The sequence below is a fragment of the Mixophyes fleayi genome, chromosome 2 (genome assembly GCF_038048845.1).
Source record: "Mixophyes fleayi isolate aMixFle1 chromosome 2, aMixFle1.hap1, whole genome shotgun sequence".
Classification (NCBI taxonomy): Eukaryota; Metazoa; Chordata; class Amphibia; order Anura; family Limnodynastidae; genus Mixophyes; species Mixophyes fleayi.
In genome coordinates, this window is record NC_134403.1 from 239,494,329 (window position 1) to 239,508,196 (window position 13,868).

Consider the following 13,868-nt stretch of genomic DNA (forward strand, 5'->3'; position numbering starts at 1 on the left):
GGTTTTTCAGAGTATTCCCACCCTTTGGGGGCTGCTTTAGAACATCCCCATGGTAAGCAGTGTCCCCCAGACTGGATGAAAGAGAAAAGAGGATTTATGTACTTACGTTAAATCCGTTTCTCTGATTCCGTCTGGGGGACACTGCGATCTCTCCCTTCTGCTTTTCTTCTGTGTGTTTTTGGTTGATTGGCCTTTTCTCCTTGGGGCTTTTTAATTAACTGACAGGAAGAGGCAGGGAGATTGTAGAGGGGAGGGGTCTGTCGGCAGTACTAAAAGTTAACTAGTTAGGTGCCAACTCCCCAAGCTCCCTCCACAACCCATGGTAAGCAGTGTCCCCCAGACGGAATCAGAGGAACGGATTTAACGTAAGTACATATATCCTGTTTTTTTAATATTTTTCTTATCTGCATGTCGTTAATTTTTTCCAATTACCCATAGGCCCCGACATCATCTTGGCTCCTTGACTGCAGCCCTGCGGGAAGTGGAGAATGTCCCAGCTTACCTTCCGAGTGTGGAGTCACTGAGGGATGTTGTGCAGAGAGCCCAGGAATGGCTACAGAAAGTGGAGACCATGCAGGTTAGTTTCACTCTTCAAGTATGTAGGTCACAATGTCTATGGCGTACTAATATTCTGTATTCTCTTTCAGACTGGGCTTCGGGTCCCTGTGCTGGATACATTAGCGGAGCTTGTGAATCATGGTCGAGCAATTCCTGTCCATCTTGGTCCTTTACCAAGACTTGAGGCTCTTGTTGGTGAGGTCCATGCCTGGGCTGAAAGCGCCACAAGCACATTTTTAACACCAAATTCCCCCTACACTTTGCTAGAGGTAATAAAAACAATATCTATCTATCTATCTATATATATATATATCTATCTCTATCTCCAATGTCCTTCACTATCCCATTTACAAAATTGGATTATAAAGTATTTGGCTAAATACATAAGTGTACCTATTCTATTTAGTTTGTCTTAAAGATATGCAGCTATCACAGGAAATGATGTCGCTTCACCTACTGTCTGTCTACCAGGATGTTTTTCTTCAGCTGCTGGGTCACTGATTATTTTTATTCAAACATCTTTAGGTTCTCTGTCCTCGCTGTGATGTAGGTTCTCTTGGTTTAAAAAGAAAAATGAGAAAGATTAAAGACCTGACAGGCGTTGGTGAAAAGAAGAAATATCCCAAACCAGATGGCCTGCTAGAGCTTGAGAAATCCCTGACTGAAAGTAGAGAGACAGCTACTGCTGTGAGTATTTTATTACTCTTTTTAGTCACAGGTGTAGGAAACTTAAGTATTTCGGCAGAGTTTAAAACATGATCTTTTTATTTTTTAAGTAATTTTCGCTATTCCTCCCATGCTGTGTCCTAACAGATGGCAACTCTGGGTGAGGTGAGACTGCGAGAAATGGAATCCTTGCATTCTATGCGGATCTCTAATGAGAACCGAATCTTGTCACGAGAAGAACAGACTGACTGGAAAGTGTGTGTTTGTCAGGGTGCACCCATGGCTCCCATGATTCAGTGTGAGTTATGCCGTGCTTGCTTCCACTCTGGCTGTATTACTGTCCCAAAGCAGGGATCCCAAGTTTGGCTGTGTCCACAGTGCCACCGTTCGAAGAAACCACCTCTGGAAAAGATCCTCCCTCTTCTGGCATCTCTACAACGTCTGCGTGTGCGACTGCCAGAGGGAGATGCCCTGCGCTATCTTATTGAGAGGACTGTCAGCTGGCAGCATCGGGCACAGCACATGTTGTCATCTGTAGACCTAAAACTTGCACAAGAGAGAGTCAGCTCAAGTCAACTATACAACAGGTGGCAAGCAACAGCTGGGCAGCTGACAGAAACTTGCAATGTAAGAGACATTATTCAAAAGTTAGATGCTGTAATATATTGGAGTTTTTTTACAGGGCTTTTTATAGTAAAGTGATTTGTTCCTTATTGGCGTTGCACCAGTGACTATTCTGGAGACAATTCAATTAGTAGTAGTATTTAGCACCAGCATACAAATGGTGCTTTACTATTTTTCTGTGTAATGTCGCCCTTCAGTTTATTGCACCCTCTCATTGAATGGAATATTTTAAGTTGCTGGTTTTTCAGTAATAATTGTATGCGTGTACACTTGTATATGTTAATTTTAGTTAATACTGTTCTATAGGTATCACAGGTTGTTGGAGCAACATCATTCTCTCTGCCCCACGAATGGGACAATAGGACCATCTTTGTCCAGTCTCCGTTTTCTCCTGGTCGTAACTGCATTCCTTTGAACAGTAAGTTGCATGCATGTGGTTGTCACCATATGGCTATGTTAACATTCCTTAACAGTACTAAAAAAGTTTAAAAGTACCCTTTTGTCACGAAACAATGTAACAAAGGTGATTTGGTTAGTCTTAGTTAATGGTTCATAACTTTATTTGATATCTGGATTCGCCTGTAAGTAAGATAGAATTGATGCAGTCAGCATGGAATCACTGAGTGAAGCATTCCTTTTTGATAGGTTTTGTAATAAACTTGGCATTTCTTTAAACTCATGAGACATTCATGGTTTGCCCTCAGTGTTACTCAGTATCTTACAGTATTTATGCCTGGTTCCTCTACACTTCCAGTTAATTTGCTGATACCAAATACACTACTAAGACATACTGCAGCTCCAGTGAGGTGCAAATAAGAAATGTCGGTCGAGGAATCACTCTTCCTAAGATATATCTAATATGTTAATATCATGTGTAACTCCCTTGACACTGTGTAGTATGAAGGTGCACAGTTTAGGCAGTATACCTTCTCAGCTCCTGGCGTGGATTTAGATGACCACATGCAGGTTTTTTTTATAGAGTCTCTGTGAAGATGTTGGAATACAGGTGATGTAACTTGGTGTTGCAGTGCAATTCAGATGTCTCCATAATTTGGGTGCCAGACCATCTTTATATTGCAAAATAAACTATATACAATCCTTCACTGCAGCACATTCTTAAACGGTTGCAGTGATAAAGTAAATATGTACAGTTCCTATATACATCTCCTGTCTACTCCTCCATAGTTCTTAAGGGCTACATGGACAGAATATCAATGGGGCAGTGGCATCCAAAATTTTGGCGCTCTAGTTCAGCCTCATCTTTCTCACAGCAGTGTTTACTTACCCTCCTCTGCGGGGGTATTGTCTCTCTGTCCTCCTCTGCGGGGGTATTGTCTCTCTGCCCTCCTCTGCGGGGGTATTGTCTCTCTGCCCTCCTCTGCGGGGGTATTGTCTCTCTGCCCTCCTCTGCTGGGGTATTGTCTCTCTGCCCTCCTCTGCGGGGGTATTGTCTCTCAATCCCTTCATGTTTTCTGCCTCTCCTTTCTATCAACCTGTCACGTTCTGAGGTAATTTATCCCTGAAATCTGCCCCATGTCACTAGTATTATGTCAGTGATGTACTTCGGCCCCTAGTGTCAGCAGGCCATGGACCAGCTCTCCAGATTACAAGGGGGGTCCCAGGACACCTCCCCTCTGTCCTGGGTGCCTGGCTGTCACTTTCCACGCAGGTTCTGAATCCCTTGCAACAACCTCATGTTGCTAAGCAACATTCTTCCTGTCTCTCCTCTGGGTCCTAGTGCCGGGCTACACATTGTCACTGGGAGGTGTGAACACCACAAGAGGGAGTGTTACTTTTTGATAGTGTACTACTTAGATGGAACATATTGCTTTTATTAACTAGTTACAGATATTTTTATTTTTGCCTCTGCTTTAGGGTTGCTCAATCAATCTGAGTTTATAGGGATATAGTAATAGTGTGTGTTTTTTCTTTTTCTTCCCCTTTGTAAATGTTAGGCCTCAGTGCTGAGCTGGATGAATTGCTTATGGAAGCTCAACTTCTGCAAGTATCACTTCCTGAAGTACAGGAACTGTATCAGGCTCTTGTAGCCCAGCCAAGTACACAAACGCCTGAGCGCAGCTTATCCCCTACAGGCACCAGCAGAGAGAGAACTTGTAAGCAACAGGGAACAGAGTGGAACACAAAAAGTTCAGAGGTAAAAAAAACCAAAGATGACGTTCATTTGCACAAATGTTAAGGATTACTGTTTAGTGAACACCTCCCTTATATGGGTTAGGAATTTGTTCAAGGTACTATCACCTTTTATTATTTTTCAAGGCTGTAACCTGCATGGTGAAGGATAGAACTGACAGCACAGAAAAAAGGTTGAAGAGGCGTCATGAGGGCACTGATGCTAGAATGAAGAAGACAGCCACTCCACGTAAAAAGAGGGTGAAGACCCTGCACTCCAAAGACCTGTGCAGCAAAGAAAAGAACCCAGAGACCAGAGATGGTGACTCCCAGTGTTTTACATCTGAATCTGAAGATGAATATGCTGTTTGCCCAGCAGAACGGTGCATGGAACCTGAAGGGGATGAGGTGAGGGACAGGGTGCATAAGATGTGAAATTGAGTTTGATTATAGGTGAGAGATGGTTGTTTTAACTGTCCAGCTGTTAACATATAATCTGCTTTTTAAAAGGATTCTGACAGAATTAGAGCAATTTCTCACATAGGTGTAACTTATTATAAAGGATCTTTATTAAAGATCATCTAAAATAGTGCATGTTCTGTTTGTAAAGAAAGCAATTGCAACTTTCACAAATATTTTGAAATGATTCAAACATTTATCACAAATTAACCTGGTTAAAGGCAATTTTTATTTCTCTCTAAACCCTCAGTAAAACATAGATGGGTTTTCCCCTGTGAAACTGATTTTACCATATATTTACATTTTAATATGTATAAATGTTTGTTCTTAGACAAGAAGCGCCACATTCTGTATTTAATAAAGAGTAGCTGTAAACCATGTCTACAAATCTGTTTTTCAATTACATCAAATTGCAGGGACACTCTGACCATGGGGTATATAGCCAGAACCAATAAGTAGGCACTTTATTTTGACTTCTGAACAAATTCAGAAACTCCTCCCCCAAGATCCCCTCCAATCGGGGAACCTCCATTTCAAGGAAGTGCCCTAGGAATTAAGACACGTGCACAGAACTGCCAAAGACAGCTTGCTTTATTAGTGTTTATTTCTTATTTCTTTATTTTGCATTTCTTTTGGTTCCCACTGCTACGTCTAGCATTCTCTTGACTGGGAGGAATCTCTGTTATGAATGCAGGTTGAGTTGGAGCTGTGACCGGTGTCTCAGTTGAAAGTGTCCAGACTTCTCCTCTGAAAGCCTTCTCTAAGACTGTGACCAGGGGACCCAGTGCATACAGGGCCGGTGCTAGGGTTCTCGGCGCCCTAGGCAAAATTTCGCTGCCCTCCAAACACACTAAATAAATAAATAAGTAGATTTTATTAACCTTTTTTTTCTTTTCTCTAGCTGCTCCTTGCGACCTTCACACAGGAGGCGGAGCGATGCATGCTCGAAGGAGAGGAGGGCGTCCGGATAGAACTTTATTCACACTGTCTGATGGTGACAGACAGTGTGATACTTCGCCGAGGCGCCGCCAGACAGACTATCACATGATCACTGACTGACCCCGCCGCCGCTGCACTTCTCTCCCGAGCCGCTGCCTAGATTAGAAAATCTAGTCAGCGGCACCCTAGGCAACTGCCTAAGGTTGCCTAATGGGGGCGCCGGGTCTGAGTGCAGATTGTGTCAACAGGCACATGCACACGTAACGACCACACTCCAGAGTCTGATAAGATATCTCATACTTCCCCTCTCCCTGCAGTGCAGATGGTGAATTCTTACTAGTGGTTTGCTTCACCTGCAGAATACCACACAAAGGAGATGTGCAGGTTTGTTTGGTGGAGGGACTGCCACAGCAGCCTCTGACTATGGACAGAATTTCATTAAGCGGTGGGGGGTGTCTATTACCATTGAACAATGGCCATTTCTGGACTGGACCTAGTGTTTACCCCTGACAAGTGGCTCAAGCTCTCCTATTCTGTATCCCTCACAAGGAGGTACTTATGAGGAAAAAAATTAGGTTTTGTGTAATATTTTTCACTTTACTGCCAGAAATATAGGTCCTTGTTGAATTGTACACTGCAATTATTTTGTAGGGGTCTGGTACTACACACTCTGCCAGAATCCATTTTGTCAGTTAATACTCCATCTCTATTTATGCACTACAGCTTTTCTCATTACCCCTTTTGTCATGTCAGGTAAGGGGAGTAATTTCAGAGTTAGTTTTGTTGGGGGAATTTGTTTAGTTTATTTTACCTGTTCTCTGTCAGTCCAAATTATCCATTGGATCACATGGTTGCCCTGGTGTGGATAGCTGTGGACAGTGGATATCTGGTGGTAGGGGGAAGGGGGTGTGATGGAAATTTTGGAGCTAGCCTGGGTGAAGTCACTGGCAATAGACATCGCAGGGCTTAAGCAGCTCACCCTATAGAGTTAAGTAAGGCCCCTTCTGACATCATACAGAATCACACTTTACCTCAGGATGCTGTTAATCAGGGGGATTTAGCTCTCATACCAGGGGCACATGTGGAGCCAGTTTGGGTTCATAGTCTGGTGGAATCTGTAGGGACTGTCAAGTCTGTCTTCCACACTGGAATGGATTTTAGAGTCTACTAAAAAGACCTCACAAGCAGTTAAATACTGTAAGGAGTCTGAATTTTCCTCTTGGGTGGAAGGGAAGTTGCTGGGAAATTAATGCCTTGAGGAACCTTGTGTTAAGGAGGATCCATCAAGAATGCAGGGCGTTAATGATTTGGCCGCAGGTTCTGGACATTTCTTTCAAATAAAAAAAAAAAAGGTGATTACAGCCATTGCATGTGTCTCCTAGACAACAACCATTCTGAGTACAACTTTCCTAAGTGATTCCATTGATAGAAAATGGAAAAACCGTTTAAAATCCATTTATGTGGTAGCTGAGGCTACTCTTAAACCTATTTTGGCTTCAGTCTGGGTAAATGGTGGAAAAATCTTTTGAAATTTATTTAGGAGTTCCTGTGGTAGGAGCCAGTCTTCTCCTCTTCTGGGATCGGTGGTTCAGCTCCACTGCAGACTCTTGGGTGAGAGGAATAATGGAGAAAAACTACATCTTGGTCCTCCTGAAATTCCCACCCAAAAGATTTTTAATCACTGTTCTTCTGAGAGACAGAACAAAAAGATTGTTTCAGGAATGACCCTCATTATTTAATTTCCTTAGGGGTAGTGATCCCAGTTCTGGAATAGCAGAGGGAATTATTTTTCTCTGTCATCCTTTGGGGGACACTGGGGACATTGGGGTATAGAGTAGGGACAGGGCGAACTGGCACTTTAAACTTCTGTTTAACTAAGCCCTAGCTCCTCCCCCTCTATACCCCACTTCCTTTCTCAGCCTAAGTTTAGTTTAAGTGCCTGGCGAACGGGTTGTGTCTGGGCTGCTTAGCAGCCCACTTATGTATTTTATGTTTGGATTAGGTTTGTTTTTTATTAGTTTTCAATTCTGCCTGACAGCCGCAGCTCAAGAAGCTAAGATGTGGCTGTCAATCACCGCTTCCCCGCACTTGTCGGCTCTGAGTAAGAAGTCTGCATCGGCAGACCAGTGCAGCGGTTTCCCCCCTTTTAGCCTGCAGTTTTAACTTTTTACAAAACAAAACTCCTGCGGCTCATAGGCTTATTAGCTGGAGGTTCCAGGCGCAGGAAGTGGCTGCTTACAGCGCGCAGCACGGACGGCTGTGCGCTGTCTGGAGGGGGGATCGGAGGTGCCTCCTTTGCCAGCCCCCCTCTCCCAACGTTTTCATGCCCTCTTAAGAGCCGGGAACAGTCGCCGAAGGCAGTGTCCGTCCGTCCTGTTCTGACAGCCAGCAGATTGTAGACACTGTGTGAGTAGGGATGGCAGCAGGTAAGTAAAACCCTCTCCCAGCACTGTGCTGGGAGAGGGTGGGTAGAAAATCGCAGTTTGTCCCCTGAGTCAAGCTGCTGCTTACGCTGAGCAGTCATTTTAAATTTCTTTTTTTTAAAAAAATCTATTTTTAGCTCAGGGGACTGGGTCAGGCTATGGTCACTAAGATAGTGAGCCCTGCTAGGCACTGGATTGGTTGAGGGGGTTGTCCTGTTGGACGCTTGCCAATTCAGTGCTGGGCCCTGGGGGAGTGGTGTTCCTCTATTGCACTTCCTCTGTGGTGGTCTCTCACTCCTTTGTGTGCAGACACCAGAATAGACAGCCATTTTATAGCTCCAACTTCTCCCCTTTTTCTGTCCTGAGTCCTGTAAAGTAAAGGGTTGGTGGTGGTTGTTTTTTAAAGTTTGTCTTTTAATCTGTGGGGCTTTATTGGCTGTATTGCAGGCTCACTTTCTGTCCAGTTTGTGTGCTGCTTGTTATTTATATTGTGTTTTGTTACACTGTTTATTACACTGTGTTGTCTGTTTTGTTCCATCTGTTAACATGTCAGATAGGGGAAAATCCATGCGTGGTAAGGCTGGTGTTACATCTATGTTGAGTTTCACCTGTGCTGTCTGTCACGTTAAGTTACCATCTGTTCAGTCAGGCACGCAGGCTCTGCGCAGCTTGCCGGCCCTCAGAGAGCATACCGAGTGATACAGCAGCTGCTTGTTCAGATACAGCAGAACCTGCCTGGGCTCAGTCTCTTTCCAATACGGTGGCTGAACTTGCTCAGTTGGTGCGGTCACAGGCTGTGGCCACACCATCTTCTAAATCTGCTTCTGTAGCGAATGGCATGGGTTCTAGTTCGCTAAGTCAGGGTTTCACTGTTACTACCCCACCGGATCCTGATCCTCAAAAATCTCAATACTCCCCTTCAGGTAACCAAATTTCGTATGGAGTCAATTCGCTCAGTGATCAACGTGTTGGAACCCTTGGAATTTCTAGCGTCCATAGACTTACTGGACGCATACCTACATGTTACTATTTGGGAAGGACATCAATCTCTCCTTCGTTTCACCGTAGGCAATTCTCATTTTCAATTTCGGGCTCTTCTCTTTGGTCTTTCCACTGCTCCCAGAGTTTTCACGAAGATTATGGCCATGATGGTGGCAGGTTTACGTGCCCAGGGAGTAAATGTAATTCCATACCTGGATGATTTCTCATCAAAGCTCCCTCGGATGTGCTCCTATCACCACATCTGGTTCTCGCCCTGAGTTTTCTGGAACGGCATGGCTGGATGATCAATTATCCAAAGTCTTTTCGGCAACCCTCACAATGATGGTGTTTTTGGGACCTCTGATGGACACGACCCTTCAGAGAGTCTTCCTTGCAGAGCAAAAGATTTGCTCAATTCAGAACTCTGTCCCCCCTAATTCTGGACCATCCATGCCCTTCAATAAAGTTGGGAATGTGGGTTCTAGGATTGATGGTGTCGGCATTCGAAACTCATCCCTACGGTCGATTCCATTCACGTGCCTTCCAGTGGGATCTTTTAAATCAGTGGTCGGGGTCTCCCCGGCATTTTGAGTCTCAAAGAATTCACTTTTCCAGGAAGTCTCGCGATTCTCTGGGTTGGTGGCTCATTCAGGATCATCTACGGGTAGGAAGGTACTTTGTTCTGATGGAATGGGCCCTAGTAACTACGGATGCAAGTCTGCAAGGTTGGGGAGCAGTGGTCCTCCATCTCCGGCTGCAGGTACTCTGGTCCATCATTAATTCTTCTGCCGATCAACATTCTGGTATTACAAACCATTTTGCTAGGCCTTCAGGGAGCGCAATCCTTCCTTCAAGCAGCGCCGGTTCGTCTGCAGTCAGACAATGCCACAGCAGTGGCGTACGTAAATCGTCAGTGAGGAACAAAAAGTGCAGGACCAATGCAGGTGGCTGAACAGATCCTGTCTTGGGCAGAGACCTGGGTTCCAGCGATATCTGCGGCCTTCATTCCAGGAGTGGAAAACTGAGAAGCGGATTATCTAAGCAGACATGCAATTCTTCCGGCAGAATGGTCTCTACATCCACAAGTTATTCAGCAACTGGATCAAAGATGGGGTCTTCCAGTTCTAGATTTGATGGCATCTAGATACAACCATCAGGTACCGAAGTTATGCGCAAGAGCCAGAGATCCTCTGGTGGCAGCAGTGCTTGTGATGTCAATGAAGTGGGATTTCTTTCCCCCAATCCCAATGATTCCTCGAGTGCTACGAAGAGTAAGAATGGGATGTTATCTAGTGATTCTAATAGCGCCAAATTGGTCAAGGCGAGTTTGGTTTGCGGACATTTTGCCTATGGCAGAGGGAAAAGGTTGGGCTCATCCTCTCAGATCCGATCTGCTCATTCAAGAACCTTTTCATTATCCGGACTTAACTCGGTTGGCTTTAATGGCGTGACTTTTGAGGCAAGTCTCTGGAGATCTAGAGTAGTGTATACCCTAATGAAAGCTCCTAAACCGGTGTCTGCTAGGATCTATCATAGGGTGTGGAAAATTTATGTACAATGGTGTGAAAAGAAGTGTTGCGACCCTGCATTTTTTCAGCCTGGCTCGGTTTCTAGCTTTTCTCCAGGATGGACTAGAATTGGGTCTTAGGTTAAATTCTTTAAAGTCTCGACCCCTTCTATTTTATTCCAACGACATTTGGCCTCTTTACCTGGTGTTCGTACTTTTCTTTAGGGGGTGCTGCATATTCAGCCTTCCCATGTTCTTCTGTTGGCTCCGTGGGATTTAAATCTAGTCCTTGATGTTCTTCAGCGTCCTCCATTCGAACCTCTACAATCGGCGGACATCAGATTTGTGACATGGAAAGTTGTCTTCCTTTTGGCCATTGCTTCTGCTAGAAGAGTATCTGAATTAGGAGCCTTGTCCTGTAGAGATCCTTAATTGGTTTCTCATGAGGACAGAGCGGTCCTCAGGACCGTTCTTCCTTTTTTGCCAAAAGTGGTTTCAAGTTTCCATATAAACCAAGACATAGTGGTTCCGGCCTTTCGTGAAGTGTCCTCTTTGGGACTTTATTCCACTGGTCTGGATGTAGTTAAAGCTTTAAAGATATATGTGGAGAGGACTTCTGCTTTGCAAAGAACAAATCCTCTCCGTGCTTTACGATTCTTCTAAAAGAGGATAGCCAGGTACCAAACAAACTATTGCTCGGTGGATTAAATCTGTAATTAGATATGCCTATATGAGTATGAATCTTCCTGTGCCTAGAGTTCTCACGGTGCACTCTACGCGTGCGGTGGGGTTGTCCTGGGCTGCTCGTCATGGAGCTTCTCCGGATCAGCTGTGTAGGGCAGCTACCTGGTCCTCTGTCCATACTTTTACTCGATTTTACAAGTTCAACAATTTTGCGTCTTCAGACGCCAATTTTGGCAGAAATGTTTTGCGAGCTGGTAGGCCAGGTTATTCCCACCCTTAAGGGGCTACTTTAGAAGGTCCCCATGGTAGCAGTGTCCCCCAGAATGGATGATGGAGAAAAGAGGATTTTTTTTTTACTTACATTAAATCTGTCTCCGAGTCCATCTGGGGGACACTGCGTTCCCTCCCTTTTTGCTGTTATTCTGTTAAGTTACATTGTTGTGCTCATTTTCTTGGGACTTTAGTATTACTGAGGTCAGTGGGGTTTGCAGAGGGGAGGAATCGGCAGCAAGTTTGGTTCTTAACTATTTAAGTGCCCACTCCAAGCGCCCCCAGGCAACCACATAGTAGCAGTGTCCCCCAGATGGACTCGGAGAAAGAGATTGGTGTTGGTGAATATTGACCTTTACCAGGTTTATTTAGTAAGGAGCATCTCTAAAGGTCTCTGAATCAGATTAAAGTGCTAAATATATCAGGATTTTGAGCTGCATGAAAATGTCGAAACTTAAGTGCATTTTAGTATTTGTCCTCACCCCTATATCCAAGTATTTTTTTTTAAATTTAATAACCGTTTCTTTTGAAATATCACATAAGACTATTGTTTGCTATGGGCTGTCTGGTTCGGTGGTAGTCTTTTATACTACTATCTAAATTCCGACACAGTTTTAAATGACTGCACAATAACATTGGCTATAAGCCCTACAATAATAAAACTACTACTCTACAATATGAGACAAGACGTTTTACAAACTTTTAAATTACACTGTAGTGTAAAATCCAAATAAGCTAAAGAGCTACCCTGCTAAATGACGTTATTTACAAAGGACTTTTTTTTTTCTTCTAAGCGGCAATACCCGGACCCCACGCCATGTATAATAGAATACAGACGTGGGGTCCTTCTGGTTCCTATGTTTTAAGTATCTTAAATTCTTCAATGGTATCAGATTGTTACATAAATGTTTATGGAAGAGGACTTAACTGTTTTAATTAAAAAGGCCGTTGTAGAGTTCTTGCTTGGTTAGATAATTTCATACTTACCAGAGGTTGTATCTTCTGTTGCAGGTAGACTGGGTGCAGTGTGATGGAAGCTGTAATCGTTGGTTTCACCAGGTCTGTGTTGGCCTTTCTGCTGAAACTGCTGAGAAGGAGGATTATGTGTGCACTCACTGTAATATGGCAATTGCTACTGCACACAAATAAGAGCAGGTTTTACCTCAGAGATTCAAGACTGCACTCCTCTGCTCAAGCTCTGGGAGGGATGGATAAAAACAGTACTCGCAGGAGCTTCATAGGATTCCTTCTCTTTCCTTTAGACACATGCCTGGTTTCCTTCTCAAATCCAGCTCCCGATGGTGCTTCTCAGTCCCTAAAAACACATCGCTCCTTCCAGAGAACTCATATTTCACTGAAAGATAAATTGTTTTGTATATTTTCCTCTGCAGCTGTTACAAGTTACAGATATGCTGGTTTTCCAGCAAAATTTTATTTCTTATAGATTGTTTGCTGTTTGAAAAGAACCCCCCCCCCCTCTATCCTGTTTATACCTCATTGGAAGGATCCAAAGTACGCAAAAGGGAGTTAGAATTAATTGTTTAACTTGGGGTAAAAGTACCAAGGTTTTCATTTTCAGTTCCATTAAAGAGCATCCAATTTCTGTGTTTTATGGTAGGATACATTTTCTGAGCAATAACTGGTTTGGTTTATTTTTGTTTTCTTTTAAATTCCAAAAGACACTCAGTGAAATATTGAAAGTTTTGCTCTGAATTTAATGCCATCTCAAAATGAGCATCTTTGTACAGATATGTTGGGTGAGTAGGTGCTTAGGGCAGCCTGCGTGTTAGACATAGCAAACAGCTGTACGTCGGCTTCCCTTAGTTCCCTATTTTAATTATTTCTTATTTGTTTTTTGACTTTTCTTGTAGCTTGTATCAAATTTTGCAGTTTATATTGTGGAATAAAAATCCTTGGTTACAATGAAAGGTGTCCACTTGATATAACAATTCTATATGCACCTTGTATCATAGCTTTTGTAGAGTAGAATAAGGTATAACATTACCCCTTTGATCTGTAAGAGCTGATATGACCGTCATAGCTTTGATAAATATCCTTGGTGCTGTGTAGCTAGACCAAAGGGTAGTGCCCTGAATTCGTAATGTGATTTCTCCACTGCAAACCTGAGAAGGTTGTGGTGGTCTTCCCATATTGGGATGTGGAAATGCACTTCCTTTATGTCCAAGGAGGCAATAAATCTGTCGTCTTTGGCAATGATCATTGAACAGTACGGACTCAATCCTGAATTTTGTCCACCTTCAAGTTTAAATTTAAAGACTTCAGATTCAGCATGTGCCAGAAAGACCAGTTTGGTTTCAGTACAAGAAATAGATTTGAGAAGTAACCCAACCCCTTTTGTGAGTCGGTCATTCATACCTATTGTTTTTCAGCTAGCTTGAAACCAGTAGGTCTGACCAAGCCTGCTTACACCTTTGGTGAGCCCCATGTGAGGCAAAGGACTGGCCCCTCGTGAAAGTTGCTCGTTTTACCAATGTAGCTACAGGGTCCGGTATTTTCGGCCCCTAGCCATTGGCCCGATTAATGATCTTGTCCAGATATAGATCAAAAAGGACAGTCCCCTAAAAGGTAAGGTCTCCAGATTTGTATTGGACACTGCCTCTGTCTCC

At 43.6% G+C, this 13,868-nt stretch overlaps 1 protein-coding gene across 1 annotated transcript in view; it reads left to right on the forward strand.

Annotated features, from left to right (window-relative positions):
- Positions 1 to 13,169, forward strand: part of KDM5B (lysine demethylase 5B) — a gene marked incomplete at its 5' end in the record, with an annotated part of 34,327 nt that extends 21,158 nt beyond the window's left edge. The window contains 8 exons of the mRNA XM_075195703.1: positions 439 to 577; positions 648 to 827; positions 1,084 to 1,245; positions 1,372 to 1,851; positions 2,155 to 2,266; positions 3,804 to 4,003; positions 4,126 to 4,386; positions 12,253 to 13,169. Of these exons, the coding sequence (XP_075051804.1) occupies positions 439 to 577; positions 648 to 827; positions 1,084 to 1,245; positions 1,372 to 1,851; positions 2,155 to 2,266; positions 3,804 to 4,003; positions 4,126 to 4,386; positions 12,253 to 12,390 (1,672 nt within the window). The remainder of the gene's footprint in view (positions 1 to 438; positions 578 to 647; positions 828 to 1,083; positions 1,246 to 1,371; positions 1,852 to 2,154; positions 2,267 to 3,803; positions 4,004 to 4,125; positions 4,387 to 12,252) is intronic.
- Positions 13,170 to 13,868: the final 699 nt, after the last annotated feature.